This window comes from Juglans regia, chromosome 5 (genome assembly GCF_001411555.2).
Source record: "Juglans regia cultivar Chandler chromosome 5, Walnut 2.0, whole genome shotgun sequence".
NCBI classification, from domain to species: Eukaryota; Viridiplantae; Streptophyta; class Magnoliopsida; order Fagales; family Juglandaceae; genus Juglans; species Juglans regia.
Window position 1 is genome coordinate 19,757,786 of NC_049905.1, and position 21,839 is coordinate 19,779,624.

General features: G+C 34.2%; 3 protein-coding genes across 4 annotated transcripts; all 3 read right to left on the bottom strand.

Moving 5' to 3' along the window:
* Positions 1 to 908: 908 nt before the first annotated feature.
* On the bottom strand, positions 909 to 6,949 carry LOC109007348 (hydroxyproline O-arabinosyltransferase PLENTY-like). 2 transcript variants are annotated; one of them, XM_018986991.2, is made up of 9 exons: positions 6,829 to 6,949; positions 5,763 to 6,405; positions 5,305 to 5,372; positions 5,018 to 5,219; positions 4,634 to 4,731; positions 4,450 to 4,519; positions 4,290 to 4,361; positions 3,553 to 3,666; positions 909 to 1,312 (listed from the first exon to the last, which is right to left on the bottom strand). In XM_018986991.2, the coding sequence occupies exons 2-9, from the start codon at positions 6,177 to 6,179 to the stop codon at positions 1,241 to 1,243; spliced, it is 1,113 nt and encodes a 370-aa protein (XP_018842536.1). In that variant the 5' UTR covers positions 6,180 to 6,405; positions 6,829 to 6,949; the 3' UTR covers positions 909 to 1,240. The 2 variants fall into 2 exon arrangements, with proteins under 2 accessions (XP_018842536.1, XP_018842537.1); XM_018986992.2 differs by lacking the exon at positions 6,829 to 6,949 and adding an exon at positions 6,611 to 6,765.
* Positions 6,950 to 12,454: 5,505 nt separating this feature from the next.
* Positions 12,455 to 12,898, bottom strand: LOC118348454 (S-protein homolog 3-like). Its single transcript, XM_035690084.1, has one exon. The coding sequence runs from the start codon at positions 12,896 to 12,898 to the stop codon at positions 12,455 to 12,457; it is 444 nt and encodes a 147-aa protein (XP_035545977.1).
* A 7,393-nt stretch (positions 12,899 to 20,291) lies between these two features.
* LOC118348455 (S-protein homolog 3-like) lies at positions 20,292 to 20,735 on the bottom strand. The gene has a single exon (XM_035690085.1). It carries the CDS (start codon positions 20,733 to 20,735, stop codon positions 20,292 to 20,294), a length of 444 nt encoding a protein of 147 aa, XP_035545978.1.
* Positions 20,736 to 21,839: the final 1,104 nt, after the last annotated feature.

A 21,839-nucleotide genomic window follows, 5' to 3' on the forward strand; every position in this document is an offset into this window, starting at 1 on the left:
CCACAACCCAATTATATTATTAAACCATCACCATCAACTTACAATTATGAAAAGCTCTGTAGTCGGATCATGTCTAATTATATGGAGGTGGTGCATGCATGGCCGCAGCTTCAAACTCACATTATAAATCGATCAAGATGTTTTACCGACCTGATCACCAACTGATCAATATTAATTAATATTATTTTCGTTGGAATCGATCATACTGTTTCAACAAAGCAAGGAATGAAAATCACAAGGGAATTAACATTATCAATTGATGGACATTCCCATTCCATGAGGAAATGTGTGAGTCTGAAAAGTTTGTTTCCAGTATTGATCGTCAGATGTCTCGAGCAATTGAAGAAAATTAAGATTTATAACCGTGGGGTGGAGGAAATTGTTGCGGCTGAAGGAGGAGAAGCAGTAGAAATGACGTTGGTGTTCCCTCAAGTAACTTCTTTGTGTCTGGAAAATTTAGGGAGACTCAAGGGAGTGCATGATTCAAAATGGTCGATGTTGAAAGAGATGCGGATCCTTGAATGTGAGAACGTTAAGGTAAGACGCTATAAATTATTTAGCTCTATTAAGATTTTCACATTTAGGTAGAAGACGTAGAGGCTGACATCATTTTCATGAAAGTGAATGAGAATTTTACATTCCAATATTATAAAATTTAGTTAACTAATCTTTCTAAATTATAAATTTAATTACAATACTAATCATTAACAGAAAAATACTCAAATTTCTTTACTCTTAAGTATCAGGTTCATAAAAATATATATGTATTTTTTTTAAAAGAAGCATATACCAATTTGTAAGCATATATATTTTTGTTTGGATGGAGAAACGATCTCATCTCATCATTACAATTTTCTCATATTTCTATATAAAATATAATAAACAATTCAATTGGGGTGACGGGAAAACTTAAAAATTGTTTAAAAAAAAAATAAAAATCTTAAAGGTTTTGAAAAAAGGTATTTCAATGTAGACACTCAAAACGAAACCTCTTGTTCAAAATCTAACAAACGTATATACAAAAGAATTAGTGCCCTTCATTTTTACAAGTAAGAAACTTGTGCTAAAATGATCCCATTTGCTTGGTTCATCAGACCATTCCTTCCTCTTTACCTATACTGTTCATTCATTCAGTCTCTGCATTTCTTATTGACGGCACTTTCCGGCCGCCGGCCGGGGGGGCCGCCACTGATATCAGTAGCAAAATAAGGATCAATGGTTGATTATCTTACTTTTGGTCTCAGCCGCTAGTTAATGTCTCCCACCCGGGAATATTTGATGTAGCCTCATTCACCATCTTTACGAGTCTCACCTGCCAGCAATGATATATAGATCAGTAGGATCAACTTAGAAAGAAAGATCACATAAGTTGCACTCAACTCTAGGATGAGCACAAACGCAAGGGGGGAGAATTATAGATAATTAGAAGGCATAGGTACTGTCTGAGCTGGGTCTTAAACATGCTAATATAACCCAGACAAAAACAAGTACAAATTAGAACCATCATGGTATTGTGAGGTCAAATAACAATGAACATAGGAATAACTAGAAAATATTCAAACAGCAATGCACAGAGGCACCCTTTAAATTTATCATTTTCATTTCCTAGCCCTGGTTACTAATGTCAACTAGATGACTTGAATAAGAAAAAGAGTTTTGCTACTTATTATCTTTACACACCACACGACATACTTATTTTTATTTATTTTAAAGTTTTTTGGTTTTATTTTTCCTAAACTAATTGAGTTCTTTTACTTATCATCCATACACCACACATTTGGTAAGAGAAAAAAAGATTTTAAAAATTAAAAAATTATGTGTGGTGTGTGGTGTGAGGATGATGAGTGGAAGTTTTTTAATAATAATGTGTCCTTGTGCTGTTATTTTACAGAATCGAACACACATGTAGGTACAAGAAAATACAAAACGCAGAGAAAAGATAACCTGTGCAATTTCACCAACTACTTAAATACACACTATATATTTGTATATTAAGCAATGAAATGAACTTATTACATCTTCCTCATCTATTAATAACAAAGTAATGCATTATATAGAATTTGGCTACCAAAACCACAGTAAGAGAATATCAGGTTTAAAGAAGGCATTCTCCAAAGTAATCACAGTTCAGTATTAAAAGTAGACTTGAGCCAATAGGGAAAAAAAACTCAACTTACTTGAAAATTCTATAGTAAAGTTCCTATGCCTGTGTATATTTCTTATAATTAGATCTCAAAATTTCCCACAGTTATTGGAAAAACAGCCACCCCTCGGTTTCTCTCATCCCTAGGCAAAGCCACGCCCTTACCACAACAAAGTGGAGGCTCATCAATTTAATCTCTCTTCTTAAACAACTAACCAAACTTGCTGCTCTTGTTGTTCTTCTTCATTTTTTTGTTTGGGTTAAATGTTGACGTTGATAGCCTGCCCAAGTGCACCAATGAGGGGCTTCACCTCATTTAAGCTAGGTTCCCAGGGGAGGGCAGAACCAAGGTTTAGATAGACCCCCCCCCCCCCCCCCCCCCAAGAAGAAAAAGAGAAAAAAAACTAGGCATATTACATGATTTGATTAAATGTATAGTTGCAAGATATTAAATATGAAACTAAATCTTCCTTCCAGGGGCAACTCAAGTCATTCAAGATTAGATCAGTTGCACTAGCTGATTCACATTATAACTAGTTTTTGGTCATTCTCTATACAGGCATGCCTCTGTATAAGAAAAGAAAATGCCACTTACATTAATATTCCAGCTGCCAACCTTGTCCTCTTCACTTCACTTTAGATATTAATGCTAATGCCTGACCAAATAACTGTTCCCCTACACCTTTTTCCTATTGGCTCGTGCATATATGAATACAATTTTGGTTCAAGTTATTAGAGTGCAGATTTTCCTATTTCTGAGTAAAAGGGAGATTTCTATTTTTCCTGGAACTTCCATAAATTTTAGTGAATTTATTTTTTTTAGTGTCTTATTTAGCAGCAGTAACAGGTAACAAAGTTAACTGACAATGTCACTTATATGCACAAAAAGATCAACATTTTAGACCAACTAGACAAGCAGTCTGTGATTGCAGTTGCTGAATCTGGCAAAATTCCTTAACCCAAAGATTTGGGCCAACAACATTAAACCATAATTTTTTTATGAGTAACATAAAACCAAAAATTTAACAATGTAACAAACAGAGACCAAGAATTATACTGATAGATTATGAATGGTTAAAATTCAAAGTAGAACATAAATGACAAAAAGAGAAATCTGACATAAGATAAAAAGAAGCTAGTAGTATTGGACCGGATGGGTTAATAACAACTACAATCTTATTGGATGCTTACATTCATTGAAGTGATAAAAATTAAATAATGATGTGTTAAAGACACATGGGCAATGGAATATAAGCATCCAACATCTTAAGCGTGGCACGTTGTTATGGTGTAACACATGATCAGTAATTGTAGTTCAAGGAATGGGCTGTACTTAGAAGCTTTATTGCAGGTCTCGAAACACCACCATAATGATGATTAAGGGGTAAACTTTTTCATAATGGACTTACCACACTTTCAGGAACTCCTGGAGGGGGTAAGGAGAGGTTTCTTGGTGGAGGACTAGTAAGATATGATCTCTTGTCAAAACGCCATTCTCCAACCTTTCCATATGTTAGTTCTCCCTGGATGATGACAACTTGGAATAAACAACTTAATGAATAATGACCAAGTGAACAAGCATTCGTTACATTTTGAATCAACAATTTTCACCCTATGAATCATCAACAATTTTCAGTTAATTTCATACATTTTGAATCAGAATAACTCAGATTCCATTTTGAAGTTCCAATGTCAATTTTCCCCTTGGTTTAAGAAAGTCATGAACTCCGAAGAAAGAGCATGTAAAAGTCAGAAACTTGTCCAACAAAACCCATCAGATGGAAACTTTTGTAAAGAAGAGATGAGGGAAAAACATGTGTCAGGAACCTTTGTGTCATTTTATATGCTTTTCTGTCCAAATTAATGACTGTTTTAGATGGAGGGGACAAATTGACACTGAAACCTCAAATAAGGTCCAATTTACTCCAAGTCAAATTTTATGGGCATAAAAATAAGAAAAGGGTTGTAGTTCTTCGGGAGAAGCACTTACGCATAAACAAACAAAAGGTTTCAAGATCTCTATCAGGAACGACAGTAACAATCACAGTTAAACAATCAGTTTTACTGCACATATATATATATATATATAGATAGATAGATGGATAGATAGATAGAGATAGAGAGAGAGAGCAAGAGAGCTGCTAACCTTTGAATTATAGTCACATCCATAAGTATAATGGATGATGAACTTCTTTCCCACATTCAGATCCCATGGAGGCTGGAAACTCATAATGATGCATGTTAATGACTATCGCTGACTAGATGAAAAAGTGAATACAAAATGGATAAATAGGCATCATTAATACCTGCAACATAAAGTCTTTACGAAGAATATGGCGCACATCATGCAATGCAGACGCTACAGCATATGCATACCTACTCAACAAAAAAGAAAAAAGAAATAAACATCACAAGATATATCGGCAATGTCCTGATCTGATAGCATCCACTAAATAAAACTAATATGAGATCTTCTAGAATAACACTCACATTTCAAGCACCCATCCAAAAGCCTTATCAGTCTCTGGATCATCTTTCATTCTCAAGGAAACATTCACCCATGTGGGAGCAATTTCCTCCAGTGATGACTGAAGCAGATAATTTGGTGAATAGCAAAGAAGGAAAGAAAAAAGGTCAGGGTGTGACAGCACAACTATAACTGTAATGACCATGACAACAGCTCAGCATTTTTAGCACAATTCTAAAACTCATTCATCCTTTCTTCTTTTACAGTTCTGTATAATATCTTGCACCTTCTTAGGTTTATGAAACCCTATTGTCAGTTGTTCAGAAAACTTATATAGTAATAAATTTAAATAATTCAATGACACGATAAGGTCAGTACGCATGCTAATATAGTGATTAAGATCTTACCTTTTTTATAATTACAGGAGAATTGCCAATTGGATCAATATCAGCCACAGGACCATTCTCCTCTGGATAAAATTTCCGAATTATTTTCTCATGCTCGGCTGGTTTAATGTAGAAAAAAGGAAACCCTGCTGGTTGGATTCCATCTGCCAAGTTAGGTAGAGGGTTTACAAATATATGATCAGGCTCTGCCATTAGAATGTATCTGTATCAACAACAAATGTACCAGCTTTCAGATTTCAATCAAGTCAAAGAGCAAATAATTTCTAAATAAAAGTTCAGATACTCACTCTTCTTCAATTTTTGCTTTTTCCAGCCATTGCACAAAAGCCCATGGTCTATTTAGAACAACATAACCCTGGTTATGACATTAAAATTGAATCAGAAAATTTCCATGTATGGTCAAACATAATTGCGTGATTGCTGAAAATTCAAGATAGGTACACAAAAGAAAACTAGAAGAAGAAGATCAAGAACACATGGCACTGAAACTGATATATACTAGCTTCATACGACAGTTATCTGGATATTTTCACTCAGTGAAAAAGAGAAACCAAAAAAGCATCTTGAAAGATTGGCAATAGAACAATAAAATTAACAAAACAATCAATGTCCGGGTGAGCATTAGAAACAAGATTGATAAATGAGAAAAACTGCTATGTGAAGAATCATATTCCTAATGTTAGTCGGTTCAGAAGTCTTCTGAATTACAAGAGTTACAAATTGATTAATATAATAAGATTCTCACCCGATCCAAGCCCTCTGGAAGAGGATCAACCACGAAAGTAGGAATTTCCTCCATCAACTTGTCTGGACTTCCAGAATGCAAAATTCGGGTAAACTCTCCCATGTCTGATCCAGGCATTTCTTTGACCTTCTTATACCAGTAATACATAATCCGACACTGCCATTGGCTATAAGAAGCATCCGTTGCCGTAAGGGCAACGTGAAACTTTGAATTAAAATCCCTTGATCTCTTCACCTTCTCAGGTATCCCAATGATGGGATCAAACCAGTCCAATCTGTCTGCCACCCAACTCCCCGAATTGGAAGCTTTGTTGTGTATTACGATAGACAAAAAATTATAGCTTGCAAAGAAAAATCCAAGCGCCAAAAGCACCAAAAGTACCGGAGATGCACGTCCCGTGTTTTTCCTTCCAATCATCTTCAAGTCTTATTATAGGAACATCAAATTACAAGTCTTTAAAAGTCAACTAAGTCCCATTCTTCTCTCTAGAACAGCTTTTGAATGAAAAACCTAGTGCCACTATAATCCTTCAATTCCACAACTTCAATATACATAACACAATTGAGACAAACAAAAAGGCTGCCTTTTCTACTCAATTCTCAATGCATCAATCAGAAACCGCAAGAAAAATGCAAGCACAGTTCTGCATTACAATTACAAGAAAGTCACGATAAAGTAAATGTGATAAAGTATAGATACTATAGCAACAAGCAAGCAAACGAGTTGAATATAGATTCCGAGAGCAAACAAAATTCAGAAATCTGTTTTATTATTTTCAATGGTTAATAAAAAAGACACCAGCAACCAATCCCATTCATTCGAAAATAAAGAAAAAGGATAAATCATACAGCAGGAGGGATTTTCAGACGTATTCATATCAGATCTGAGACTTCACTTCAAAGAAAACCCGAATGGGCACACCTAAAACTCAATTCCGAGCAGAAACGTGACAACCACAGAGAAAGAGAGAGAAGGAAGACAATTGAACGAACGAAATAAATTGCATTGCATCGGACAACTGACATATCTTAAAAGCGAAATAAATGTGCAGAAAAAGAAACAATACCTGAGGGGAACAGAGGGCGCAGAGTATCAGAGAGAGAGAGAGAGAGAGAGAGAGAGAGAGAGACTGAGATTTTGGATTGGATTGTGAACGCTTAATTAGTGGAAGACGCAGAGGTTTGAAAAGTTTAAAGCAACAGATTGACAGAGGCCTCTGCCCTTTATATGTATAGAGAGATCACACGTCGGCCGCATGGACCACGACCATGTTACGATGAAAGGCGTAAGCAAGGACAGTGCAGCTTTGGCGGTTGGCCGATCGTTTTCGCTCCACATCAGCCATCATTTGGAGCCAATATTGATATTTCACGTAGGGGTGAAAACCGACTATATCGGCGCGGTTTTGGGGTAAAACCGACGCCGACAGATAGTTTATTTTTGGGGGAGGAAACCGGCCGAAACCGATCGATGGGGAGAAAAACACCGGCCGTCTCGACACCGGCAATTCTCTGGCGGTTCATGGTCGGTTCATCGGCGAGTTTCGTCTGAGAGAGTAGAGAGAGAGAGTGTCGCAGAGGAGAGAGAGAGGGGATGAAAAATGCGATGCGTCACTGGGAAGAAGACGCCCGAGGAAGAAGACGACCTAATTTCAAAACGACGCCATTTGGTCTAAACCAAACGGCGTCGTTCTACTTAATTTTTTTTTAATATGTTATGAATAAAACGACGCCGTTTGGTTTGGCGTCGTTTTGAATACAGAATATATATAAAAAAATAACATTTCTTTAATCGGCCGGTTCAGCGGTTTGAACCAGGTTCGAACCAACGCCGAACCGGCCGATATCAGTTTATACTATTTTCTGCTGCACGCCGACCGGTTCTTCACCGGTTTCGGCCGATTCCGAGCTCCGGCGGCCGGTCTGAGTCGGTCTAGGTCGGTTTATCGATTTTTTGTACAGCCCTAATTTCACGATCCAAAAATGCCGGTTGTAATTGAAAAAATTTATAAAAAAGTAATACTACATCTATAAAGGAATTATATAAAATAATTCTATAAATTGATATAGTTTTATCTGATCTGTTAGATCTATTTTATAATAAAATTAACTTTATAATCTTACAAACGATATCAAATCATATCAGTTTATAAAATTCATTTTATGTAATTTCTTTATGGTAAGAATATTTCTCTTTAAAATATACTTAGCTTCTTCACCTCTAAACGTTCAAAATTATGAAATTTAGAATTTTTTTTAAAAAATAACAAAACAAATCTTTACGTAAAATTATAAATATTTATATAGTACTATTCTTTTCTGATTTTCATTTTCATCTAATTCTTTTAAGATCAAATTAATAAGCAACCCTCATGACACTCAACATGCAATCCCATGAAGCACAACATTCAACTATGATTGATATATTTATTAATTGCTTAGATCAAATTGGAGAGTTCAATACACATAAAGATAGACATATCATTGAATATTCTTCTAATTTATTTTAACTTAAATTTGATTTCTTTTAAAAAAACAACTAAAAATATAGTATTGGATTAATACATAAGAGACTGAGTATTAATGCTAGATACAGTTTTAGGTTGTGCAAATTCCACGCACTTTTTTAAAAAAAAGTAGAGTCTACTATTAAAAAATAATTTTTTCATATGAATCTCAAATTTATTCATTTTTTTTAAAAGGAATACGCAGGACTTGTATATCTTAAAATTACAAATATCATTTCTCAAATTCTAATATTACTAATATACAGTACAAGAAATCAATCCTTTTATAGCGATTTTAAAATTGCTGCAAAAAAAATCGCCGCAATTAGTCCTTATTTGTGGCAATTTTTGTTTCACCGCTAAAATCCAAAGCAATGTATACAAAATGTTGATGTTGAAATTACTGTTCACTTATTTGCGGCTACTTTTTTACCTTTGTGGCGATTTAATATCATCGCAAATAAAATTTATGACCTAAACGGTGTTTTAGTTGCAACGAATAGGAATATCGCTACAATAGATATTTTTGCTGCGAAGTAATGCTTATTAGTGACGAATAAAAAGCACTGGAAATAACCTTTTACAAATTTTTTGAAAAATTGTAGATGAATATTTTTGGTGAATCTTTAGTCGCCTGAAATGAGTAGTTCCCTTAACAATTTTTAATAGTCCCGCGATATTAACATATATGAGATGTTATAAGGCTCACGCGATATTAATGTGCCCCTAGAATTGCCTCTTTCCGTACTTGTTCTTCCTCCCGATGAGTAAATTGCTTAGAGCATGATGACCTTTTCAGTACCAATTAATTCTTCTCTTCTTTGTTCCTTGTCAATCATAATAACCGAAGTAACTCCAAATACAAAATTATAGTGCTTGGTTTTTTTTTTTTTAATCATCATTGAATCACATGTTGCATCACAAAAAAATAAGCTTCCTTTTCATGGAGTCTTCTTATATGATATGTAATTAGAGAACAATATTGTTCCCTACTTATAACCTTTTGCACCCTCATGTTTTGAATTATGTTGGATATATATAGTAATCATGGTAATTCCCCTTTGGAATTAAGAAAACAAAAATTCTATGTACAGTTACTTTGCGTACTAGCTACTTGCGCACTTCACTAATGTGATTGGTTGCGTCACTTTTTTTTAATATAAAATAATTAGTTTGATCAATCACAATAGAGTGCGCAAGAAGTACGTAAAAGTAACTGAGTTAGATTAAATTAGAAGATATTAGAGACAAGAGCTTTGCTCTCGCGAGTGATCATCTCGATCATTAATTATATACATGCATGGCCATCCACCAATCACGACGTTTCTCAATATTTCAAACAAACAAATTACTTTAAGCGATTTGAAAATTATATTGAGACTGAAATAAAATGAAAAAACAGCTTAAAACCAAAAGAACAGTGCATAATTATTATGAGTTTGCATGAATTTATATCCTGTACTCAGACTCTTGTATGCACCTCAATCCGTCTTTAGTCAGTCAGATCGTGCATATAATATACTGTTTGAAGAACAATATGATCAACAAAAACTCCTTGTCTGTTCTTAATTTAGAAGATTTACGAATGTTTTGGAGATAGATTAAGTCTGATCTCAGGACTTATTCCAAAATAGCAAAGATCATACTGTTTGGTTTCATAGTTCAGCATGCAAGGACCATCCTGTCTGAGCTTCCATGCATATATATATATATATATATATAAACAGTTACTGCAGAGACAACGGTCCCTGGAAAAGTTATAAATTTCGAACTAGTGGAATCCTGCAGGCCACTGAAAGTGAAAACTGCATGCAGTACGGCCTAGAACAGTGTTCTTCCCCAAAAGTTTGGGTGGAGTTCGAAGTACTCATAGAAACCCTTTGGATCACTGATCATATATTACATGGACGCCAAGATCATTGTGTAGATCACTTACAATGGATTGAAATTTCCAAGTCCTTGCCCAAATCATTGGACATTTGTACATGTGATCTTGAGCAGTACGTACGTTGTCATGCAACCAGATCAAATATTATAGTTGTAAACAACAAAAGCTGCATCAAAACTACTAACATGTTTTGTTCAAGTACTCACGATAATTAGGAAAAGGAAATAACACAAAACATATATAGAAAGTATTGGGTGCAAGAGTAGTAGTGCTGCATGAGGCTGCTGGTTGACATGGTATAAGCAAAGTATAATTACTTGATCCTCTTTTTGGGTCTTTCCAAAAGCTCAGATTCCATATTTTATCAAATTAAAATCGGAATTAATTAGATAATTATTCTAAATAATATTCATGTATAGTTTCCTTTATGTATGGTACGACAGTAATTAGGCTTCCGCTTTTATTCATGAAAGCATTAAAATATTAAGATTTCAACTAATAAGTTTTCATGCAATTTATAAATTGGGCCATTTAATGCAATCTATATATAAGACAAATATTAACTAAGTTTTCATGGCTTAATTAGCAATTGATAAGGTCAAATATGAACTAATTAGTTGTCAAGATAAATCATGTGCTAATTAATCTTAGAATTAAAACAATAATGCAGATCGAAATGAATATGGAAATCTAAGATTTTGCTTAGTTATTCATTATATATTTGTTATAAGGTGATTAGATTTTTGCAGTAGTCATGCATGTATATATCTTCATAAGCTCTATATAATAATAATAATAATAATAATAATAATAATAAGAGTTATGCTATTTTCAAGTTGATGTGTACAGAGCACACCATTCAAATTATTAAATGATAAGATTTAATTTTTTTTTTTATTTAAGATTCAAATTTTAAAATTTCTTTTTCAAATCAAACTATGTCATGTAATTAAGGACTTTACCAGTTGTACTCTACACACCGACTTTATAATAGAATTTTCTTAATAATAATAATTTGCATTTTTTCATCCTAAGTTTTGGCCCGTTTAATATCCTTTATCTCGAAGGCTCTAAAAGAGATAGTCCATATTTAATATATAAGTGAAAATTGAAATCTTTACGAGCATGAGCTGCAAAACCATTTGTGGAATTAATAACACTAAGGGCATACTTGGGTAATGAGATGAGATAAAAATTATGTAAATAGTAGTAAATCAGTCTAATTTAAAATGTTTTATGGAGTTTTGAGAAAGTGAATAGAAAAATTTGAATAAAAATATTATAAAGTTAAAATATTGTTCAATTATAATTTTTGTTTTAAAATTTGAAAGAGTTGTATTGTTTTTTTATTTTGTTTGAAAATTTAGAAAAGTTGTAACGATTAGCTAGGTAATTATTAGATAAAAATGTTGAAGATTTGAAATTGAAAAGTATTTTATGTTTGGGAATGAAATTATGAAAACTTTTGAGATGAGATGATATCTCAATATCTAAGTGTCTAAACATGGCCTAAGTCCTTGCAACGGAGCTAATAATAAAATGCTGATCTGGTGTGCTACTACTAGCGGCAACAGTTATTAGATAGTCTTAGAGTATTTGAGTATGCATGCAGCTTATGCGCTACTCCCATGCCATTATGAGAATAGAATTATATATATGCAATAAGAATGACTATTAATTTGTAGCAAGAATAGATTCATCTTTATACGAAATAATCATTCTCGTAGCATATAGACTCATTTTGATTATTGATAAGAATGACCAGCTATTACGAATGACTCGTTTTCGTAACTATTTGCAACAAGGATGACTATCGATAAGAATGACTCTTTTTTACCTTTCGATCTCTCGGTAGATTTATAATTTATCTTAACCTGATCTTGTTCTCTTTTGGAAATATTAAATGAGGACTTTTCAATAATTGCAAACATGGACTAAAATTTTTAATAAGTAGAATATCAAATCATATGACTACTAATTTATCAATTGTTTAATTTGTGCATGTTCACAATATATTGACACAATGATCCCATTTTATTTAAATTTGGCTTAATCAATTCCTCAAGAATAAGCTTATGACGACTCTAAAGATCATCAATGACAATAATAAGATTGAGTACTACAATATATTAATATTATTGCATGACTACTCATATAAAAACAAAAGCAGACAAAAACTGCATACGAGTGATCGATCTGTCTTTTATTGTGTTTTTATAAGGAGAAGAAAAGGAAAACCATGTGTGATATATCATGATCTTCGGTCGGAATCGCCATCATCAATCTGATCATCGATCGTCAATAATTCCAGCTATAGCAAAGATCATGCTGATTATCATCAGGGTTTAGCATACATGGACCAGTTAGAAGAGCTTTCCAATAACATTCACTGCAACGATTTCCGTCTCTATGATAGTCGTAGATGTCGAACCAATACAGTTTGGAACACCCATCGGTATTCCACCTAAAACTGCAATAGAACAGTGTGCTCCCAAAATATCTAGGCCTAAAGCTGAATTCGTAGTAGCTATTGTTGTAGTGCAGTAGATGCTCGCCAAGATCGTTATCCCCAGATTTGCAATGAAGTTTAAGATCAATACCCACATCCAATTCATTAGAGATTCTCACATGCACTCGGTCATATCCTGCAACCATATCAAATGTAGTTACAAAGATCAACACAAGCAGCAGCAGCATCAGAAGCAGAACATCATCATGAACTTTTGATCTCATCATGATCATGTTGATAATTTGTTTGCAGGCAAGGTTTTGATTATATGGTGGCGAAAACTTAGAATATCTCAACTTCTTAACATGCATGCATGGGTTTTATAATTTGATCTATGGCTGCATGCGTGCAAGCATATAATATCCACGTACACATGCATGGAATTCCATGCATGGTTGGTAAAAGATCTGTATTATATTAATGTGTATATATATATATAATATACATATAATTCAATATTATTGGTAATTACTTAATTAATTCCCTAGCTGGCCTTGAAAATACCATCAAAGTTTGATCAGAAAATATTACTCAGTATTTATTGAATTACTTAATTGATATAATATTTGAATATTCTTACTAAATGAGCTATATTAATAAAAAGAAAGTGATCAATATATAATATATGTATAGATATTTAAATTAAATCTCGATTTAGGTTACTAATGATTCATCCTGGACATTTAACATTAATTTAACATATATGGGTGAGCTGATTATATATAAGCCTTCTTTTTAAGAGGAGAAAAGAAATTAAAAGGGTTCAATTATAAGAATCTGCGCTTTTGTAAAGATATATAAGGATTAATTAAAGAAATTTTTCTATGTTTTGACAAACATACATATAATGAGAGTTTTGCTATATACAAGTCGAGTGGTGAGACCACTTACAGTGGGGCCTATTATTATATATTTTTTTTTTAAAAAAATCAAAACACTAATTATTTCTTATTAACATAACTAATGTGGAAGGTTTCCACATCTACATTAATGTATTGGATTTGAAAAAAAATGAGGCTTATAAATAGATTTTCTGTATTTTGAAAGAGGACCAAAAATATATATAGATGATCATGTGCCCTTGTGAACACCCAAGAAAGTGAACTAATAGTTAAGACAAGCATGGCCAACCACCAATTACATGTTTCTCAATATTTCAAACAAACAAATTACTAGCTAGCTCTTTTAATTAAGTGACTTGAAAATTATAATGAGGCTGAAATAAAATGAGAAAACAATAACCACATATGAGTACTCATGATCAAGAAAAGCCCTAATCCTTCAAACCACAAGAGCTCATATATAATTATGAGTTTGCAATTTATATTCAGTACTCAGACTCTTGTATGCACCACAATCTATACATCTTTAGTCTGTTAGATCGTGCATACTGTTTGAAGAATAATATCAACAAGTAAAAACATGTGACTTTAGTAAAATTTTAATGATACATGCCTTACACACTACAATAAAAACTGCCTTAATTAATTTCCGGTGCCAATAATCGTCACAAATAACCCATAAAATTACAAATATTAATACATGCATTAATATTTTTCAGCAATTTCTACCATATCGAACATTCGTTGCAATTGTTTATTCAATCATAAGTTGAACCAACGATAGGCTAATTACTACTAGGTTCAATATTATTTTATATATATTCAGAAAATTAATTATTAATTATTTTCGAAATATGTATGACTCGATACACCCATTATCAGGAAAAAGAAATTATACGAAACAAAGTATTGGGCGCAAGAGTACTAGTGTTGTAGGGTGGTTAATTACATGGTATATATAAGCTGCTTTGAAAAATGATATTTAGCCCCATGTTTTTGCACCATAAAATTTACCCGCTCGGATATTTTATCTTTTATTAATGTTCATGTTTAAGATTAAAATTTTATATTATATTAATTAACAATTTAACATATAAAATATATAATATAATATAAAAAATAGTATATATATATAATATTTTAGATATAATATAAAAATTAAATATATATATATATACCAGTCAGATGAAGTTCAAACTGATTTTCAAAATATGAAAACCGGTAACGGGCCGGTTCCAGATCAGATAGATATCAAACCGGTTTTGGATCGGACCGATTACGTACCGGATGTTTGAGAAAAAAAGAATAAAACTTGCACCACGTCAGTGTGGAAATTACCGCTTGTCACAAAAACTTAAATTAATGAAAATATGTAGATTTTATTACTTATTTTTATATCTTAACACTCCCCCTCATGTGTGGGCCAAACTCCCATTCAATAGGTGACTGTTTGACCCAATACGCACGTGAAATATTTAATTAAATGAGGTGGAGTATAAAGTCAAGATCTGAACTCAGAACCTCTGCTCTGATATCATGTGAAAATCACTACTTATCCTAAAAGTTAAGCTAATGAAAAGAGATAGATATTTATATTCTTTATCTTATATCTTAACAGTTAGCACCTCACGAATGCCGTGTAAAAGAGTAATTAAGTTCAAGTAGCGCATTATCCATTTAAAAAAATTGTATTGTTTTTTATATTTTGTTTGAAAGTTTATACGAGTTGTAATGATTAGATAAAAAATTTGAACATTTAAAATAAAAAAATATTTTGTATTTGAGTAATATTTGAAAATTAGAAAATAATTTTTGGATAGTCTCAGAGTATTTGAGTACGGACAAACTGAGTGCACTACTCTCATGTTATCATATGACGTTATATTTATTATAAGAAAAATAAGTATTTGTGACTGATTATATGCGAGAAGAATAGCTATTTGCAAAGAGAATAGACTCATTCTGATAGAAAATAATATTTTTATAACATATAATTACTGGCAGCACAAAAAAGTTTTTCTCGTAGTACTCATTGAAAAGTAATATTAATGCAAACATGCAAGTTTAATCGCATGTTATCGTTTGATTGGATGCATGGAAGTATCACATTATGTTCCATATATACTAATTCATGAGTAGTTAATAATTTTCACGCTAACCGCGAGCTTCGCACTAATTAAAAATTTATTTGGAGAAAGAAACGGATTAAGGTGATGGAAAAAGGGGGGAAAGGTCGACAAATCCTTGGATGTATTGAAACAAATTTAAGTCTCTTTTTAATTGTTATTTAATATAATGTAAGTGACGGTTTCTCTCAAAAAATAGAAGAGAGGTCTTCATCCATTTTTTTTAGTCCGAATAATTTTATTTTAAAGTTTCTATATCACACATCATCTATATGACATGATTTAATTTGAAGATAAATTTTAAAATTTAAATCTTATATATCAAATTATGTCATGTAGATGGTACGTGCACGTAAAAGCCTTCAAATAACTTTTTTTTTTTCTTTTCCTTTTTTCCCTCTTGACAACCTCTAGGTAGATATATAATTTATCCTAACCTCTTGTTCCCTTTTGGAAATATTAAATGTGGATTTTTCAATAATTGCAAACATGGACAAAAAATTTTAGTAGAAAATCAAATCATATGACTGCCTATAATTAGTATCAATTGTTTGTGCATGTTCATATATATATATATATATATATATATATAATATGGACTTGACACAATGAACCCATTTGATTTAAATTTTGCTTAATCAATTCCTCAAGAATAAGCATGCAGCTAGCTTATATGAGGACTCAAAAGATCATTGAAAAAAACAAGATCGAGTACAATGTATTGCATGATCACTCATATCATATATATATATATATATATATATATATATATAGTCTTAGAATTATCAAAAGCAGACAGATAGTACTGCATGCCAGTCCGACCTTTATTGCATGTTTTATTTATAAGGTATTACCAGATGATCATGCTGCAGCTACACAAAAGGAGCACAGCACTGCTGCTACACAAAAGGAGCACAACAGCACACAGCAAAACAGAGCACCTATACCTCCCGATTCTGTTACTTCAGAATATTCTAACAAACTCCCTACATTGTATAGCTGTTTAGGGGTAGTTTAGTATTTTCAGTTGTATATAATATTCCCTTCTTCTTAGATAAATAGATGACTGTACAGAACAATTAGATATATACATTTTTACAGAGGAAATAAACATTGTCTTCTTCTTATTTTTCTCCTCCTTGTCTGATGTCAAGTATATTGAAACAAACCTCACGCCAACTCTGACATGGTATCAGAGCGGTGAAAATGGCCACCTCCGATCCTCTCACCTTCAACTTTGCAGACCTCAGAAATCCAAACAACCCATACCGACTTGAGACCTCTGATAACCCAGGCGTATTGCTTGTAACTGAACCTCTTACCACAGAAAATTATCCTACCTGGTCTCGTGCCATTCAACGAGCTCTTCGAGCCAAAAATAAGCTCGGATTTATCAATGGAAACATCTCCAAACCATCTTCAGCCGATGACCCTCTTTTTAATCTTTGAGAAATATGCAACGACATGCTTGTATCATGGCTTCAAAACTCCATCACTCTGCCTCTACGATCCTCCGTAGCATTTGTGGATGATGCACATATATTATGGGATGAATTACAGGAACGTTTTTCTCCCCAAAATGGACCTCGTATCTATGAGTTGAAGAAGGCCCTCGCCAATTTATCCCAAGACACTGATACTGTCAGTATCTACTACGGTAAGTTGAAATCTCTTTGGGATGAATTATCTCTATATGACCTGCTACCTGTTTGTTCTTGTGACTCAACGAAGATCATCTCTGACCGCTATCAAAGGGACTGCGTGATTCAATTTCTCATGGGTCTTCATGACTCTTTCACCAACGTACGGGACCAGCTTATGCTCATTGATCCACTGCCACCAGTTACTAAGGTTTTCTCCTATATTCAACAGCAAGAACGACATCGGCACATTGTTTCGGCTGCTCCTAGTGTAGATACAGTTGCCTTGGCTGCTCGAAGATTTTCTTCCAAACCTTCAAATTTTTCTGCCAAGAAAGACAAACCTTACTGCTCCTACTGTAAAATTACAGGCCATACTTTGGCACAATGTTTCAAGTCGGGCAATGCTGAGGCTCCTCTTTGTACTCACTGCGAGATGCCTGGACATAGAGTAGAACGCTGCTACAAGTTACACGGTTACCCTCCTGGTCACAAGCTCCATAAGTCACTCATCCATGCTGCTGTTGTAGAGTCCTCTACTTCCCCAAGCTCTTCTGAACCCAATATGACGTTGACTAAGGAGCAATATAATGAACTCATGGCCTTGCTGCAGAACAGGACTTCAGTTGCTTCTCCTTCCGCCAATCATCTTCAAACAATTCACTCCCCTCACCCATATACTTCTAACACAGCTGGTATTTCTTATTCCTTATCATCTTCTTTTCATTCTTCTATACCATGGATCATTGATACGGGTGCTACTGACCATATGGTTTGTAGCCCCTTTTTTTTTTACTCACATAACATCTTCAGTTTCGTACTCTGTCAAACTCCCCAATGGCGACTCCGCCCCTGTCACTCATGTTGGTATTGTGTAAATAACAGCCACTCTTATTCTCCAAAATGTTTTATGTGTTCCAACGTTTTCTTTTAATTTACTATCTGCTGGAAAGCTTGCCAAACAACTTAACTGTTGTCTTATTTTTCTCTCTGATGTGTGTTTTATACAGGGCCTTTCTCCTTGGACAACGATGGGGAAGGGTAACATGACACATGGACTCTATCACCTCCACACCGAAAATGTCTCGCCTCATGCCCTGGTGCATACACTATCTCAGAATTTCCATCATCACAACTTTGTTTCAGCTGCTGTACAGCCTATCGACAGCACCTTTGATTTATGGCACTGTCGATTAGGCCATACATCACCTTCCCGATTGCAACTTATCAATGATCCTCATGTACTAGCTCAATTAAATACAAAGAAAAATTTACCTTGTTTCATTTGTCCTCTCGCCAAACAAACACGTTTGCCTTTTCCTTCTAGCACTCATTCTACTCATGCTTGTTTTGATTTAGTTCATTGTGACATATGGGGGCCACACTCAATACCAGCCCACGATGGTTCACGTTTTTTTCTTACCATTGTTGACGACTTCTCTCGTTGTACTTGGGTATACATTTTGAAAAATAAATCCGATACACGGACTTGTCTTAAAACTTTATGCAATTTAGTTGTTACTCAATTCAACACTCGAGTCAAAATTTTACGTAGCGACAATGGCTTAGAATTTTCCATGAACAATTTTTACTCTGACCATGGCATCATTCATCAAAAATCTTGTGTCGAGATTCCTCAACAAAATGGTTTAGTCGAGCGAAAACATAGACACCTTCTTCAAGTCGCCTGGGCTCTTAGATTTCAATCTAGCATCCCTTTACAGTTTTGGTCCGATTGTATACTCACCGCAACATATTTAATAAATCGGGTTCCTACTCCAATTCTTCAAAACAGGTCCCCTTTTGAAGTTCTTTTCCATAAACCTCCTTCATACTCACATCTTCGAGTTTTTGGATGCCTCGCTTTTGCCTCCACCATTTCTCAAAATCGCCACAAATTTGACCCCCGAAGTAGACGATGTGCCTTTCTCGGGTACCCTTTTGGCGTTAAAGGCTATCGTCTACTTGATCTCGACACACACAAAATATTTGTTTCTAGGGACGTTATATTCCATGAACATTTATTTCCTTTTCACACTCATTCTCTTCTTCCCCATTCTTCTACTCCTTCCCATACTTCTTTTTTTTCCAACATTCAACTCCCTGACCCTGACTCAATTCCTGCAGCTACACAAACCCCACATTCACACAGCACACCCGAGACACCTACTAACCTGGACCCAACTTCATCTGAAACATTCATGCCTCCCACTTCCCTTGAAAACCCACCTTATCGACGCTCCACACGTACACGTCGACCTCCCCCCCATCTCCATGATTTCATTTGTCCTTCCCTTACCACCCCTCCACCATCTCAGAACATGCAATACTCTTCTCCACAAGATGTCCATGCTGCCAGCAATACCTCTTCCTCATCATTGTCCTCGGCAATGCCATGTATTTCAGGTAAACCTTTTCCTCTATCTTCTTCTCTTTCTTTTCATAAATTGTCACCTTCTTATCATGCATTTGCATCTTCCATTTCTTCTACTTTTGAACCTACTTCTTATGGTGAAGCAATTAAAAACCCGAACTGGTGCAAAGCTATGATTTCAGAAATATCAGCTCTCGAACTTAACAATACTTGGACTTTAGTTGAGCTACCTCCTCACAAGCACTCCATCGGCTCCAGATGGGTTTTTAAACTTAAGCATAATTCTGATGGAACTATTGAGCGATACAAGGCACGCCTAGTCGCCAAAGGTTTCACCCAACAAGAAGGTCTTGACTATAACGAAACCTTCTCACCCGTGGCCAAATTGGTCACCGTCCGTACTCTCTTGGCAGTAGCTTCTATTAAAGGCTGGTTTCTCCGACAATTTGATGTTCAAAATGCCTTCCTCCATGGTGACTTAGAGGAGGAAGTGTACATGCGAAAGCCTCCTGGCTATTTGAAAGGCTCTCCAACTCAAGTTTTATTTATAAGGAAAAAAAAAGGGAAAAAACCATGCATGTGATCATGATCTTGGGAATTAATCGCCATTAATGGATCGATCGGGATCATCATAGTACTCAAGATCAATATTTCCAGTTATAGCAAAGATCGTAATGATTATGATCATCATAGTTTAGCATACATGGACCATTTAGATGAACTTTCCAATAACACTCACTGCAACGAACACTGTCTCTACGAGCGTCGTAGATGTCGAACCGATGCAGTGCAGTACAGTCATCAACATTCCACTGAAACCTGCAATGGAACAGTGTTCCCCCCAAAACGGCAGGTCTAAAGCTGAATTCGTAGTAGCTATTGTTATAGTGCAGTAGATGCTCGCCAAGATCGTTATCCCCAGATTTGCAATGAAGTTTAAGATCAATACCCACATCCAATTCATTAGAGATTCTCACATGCACTTTGTTACGTCCTGCAACCATATCAAATGTAGTTACAAAGAACACAAGTTGCAGCAGCATCAGAAGCAGATCAACTACTTTTGATGATCTCATCATCATGATCATGTTGATAATTTGTTTGCAAGCTCAAGGTTTTCATGATATGCATGGGTTTTATAATTTCTAAGGCTGCAAGCTGCATCCACGCAACTCATATGGAATATTACTGTAGTAGTATACAAAATTCCATATTAGATTCATGCATGATTGGTAAAAGATCTGTATTATAGTAATGTGTATATATATAGTAATATACATATAATTCAATATTATTGGTAATTACTTAGTTCCCTGGTCTTGAAAAATATACCACCAAATTAAGTTTGATCAGAAAATATATATTACACTCGTGATCAGTACTTATTGAATTACTTAATTAATGATATAATATTATTATATTCTTACTCAATGATCAGCTATATTAATAAAAGAAAGTGATCAATATATATCTGTCTAGATATGAAAATTAAAATCTCGGATTTAGGTTACTAACTCATACTGGTTTAACAATTTAACATATATGGGTGGGTAGCTGAATATATATATATATATATATATATATATATATATATATTTATTTATATATATATATATATATATATATATATAAGCCTTCTTTTCAAGAGAAGAAAAGAAAAGAAAAAGATTAATTAAGGATTTTGTAAGAATCTGCGCTTTTGTAAAGATAAATATAAGGATTTTTTTTAAAGCAGTGGGCAGAGGCTTGACGTTTATTATAAAAAAAAATCCTCACTTTAAGCGGATGAATACCATTCCAACCAATTCCAAAACCAAAAACAACCAAATCCAAAACAAAACCAAAACTGACCAAAACAGAGAAAAAACAATGACGCTCCAACGCCTTACACATACGTAGCAAAGGAAGACCAACTTTGTCAAGTCGAATAAAGCCATGAAGCTCTCTGGGCATGTCCCATAGTTGAGACCATTCGAGGCTATCACCTTCCGCACCTTTCTTTGCTAGCCAATCTGCAACCACATTCCCTTCCTTGTACACATCCTCACCATACAAACCATTGAATCAATGAGCGAGATCAACTCCTCCCAAAAGTCTTCCAGATACCAAATTCCACATCTCCTTCGCTGCAGCCAAGAGATCACAACTTGAGAGTCCATTTCAATTTCCACTGAGCCAACTCCCAATTGTTT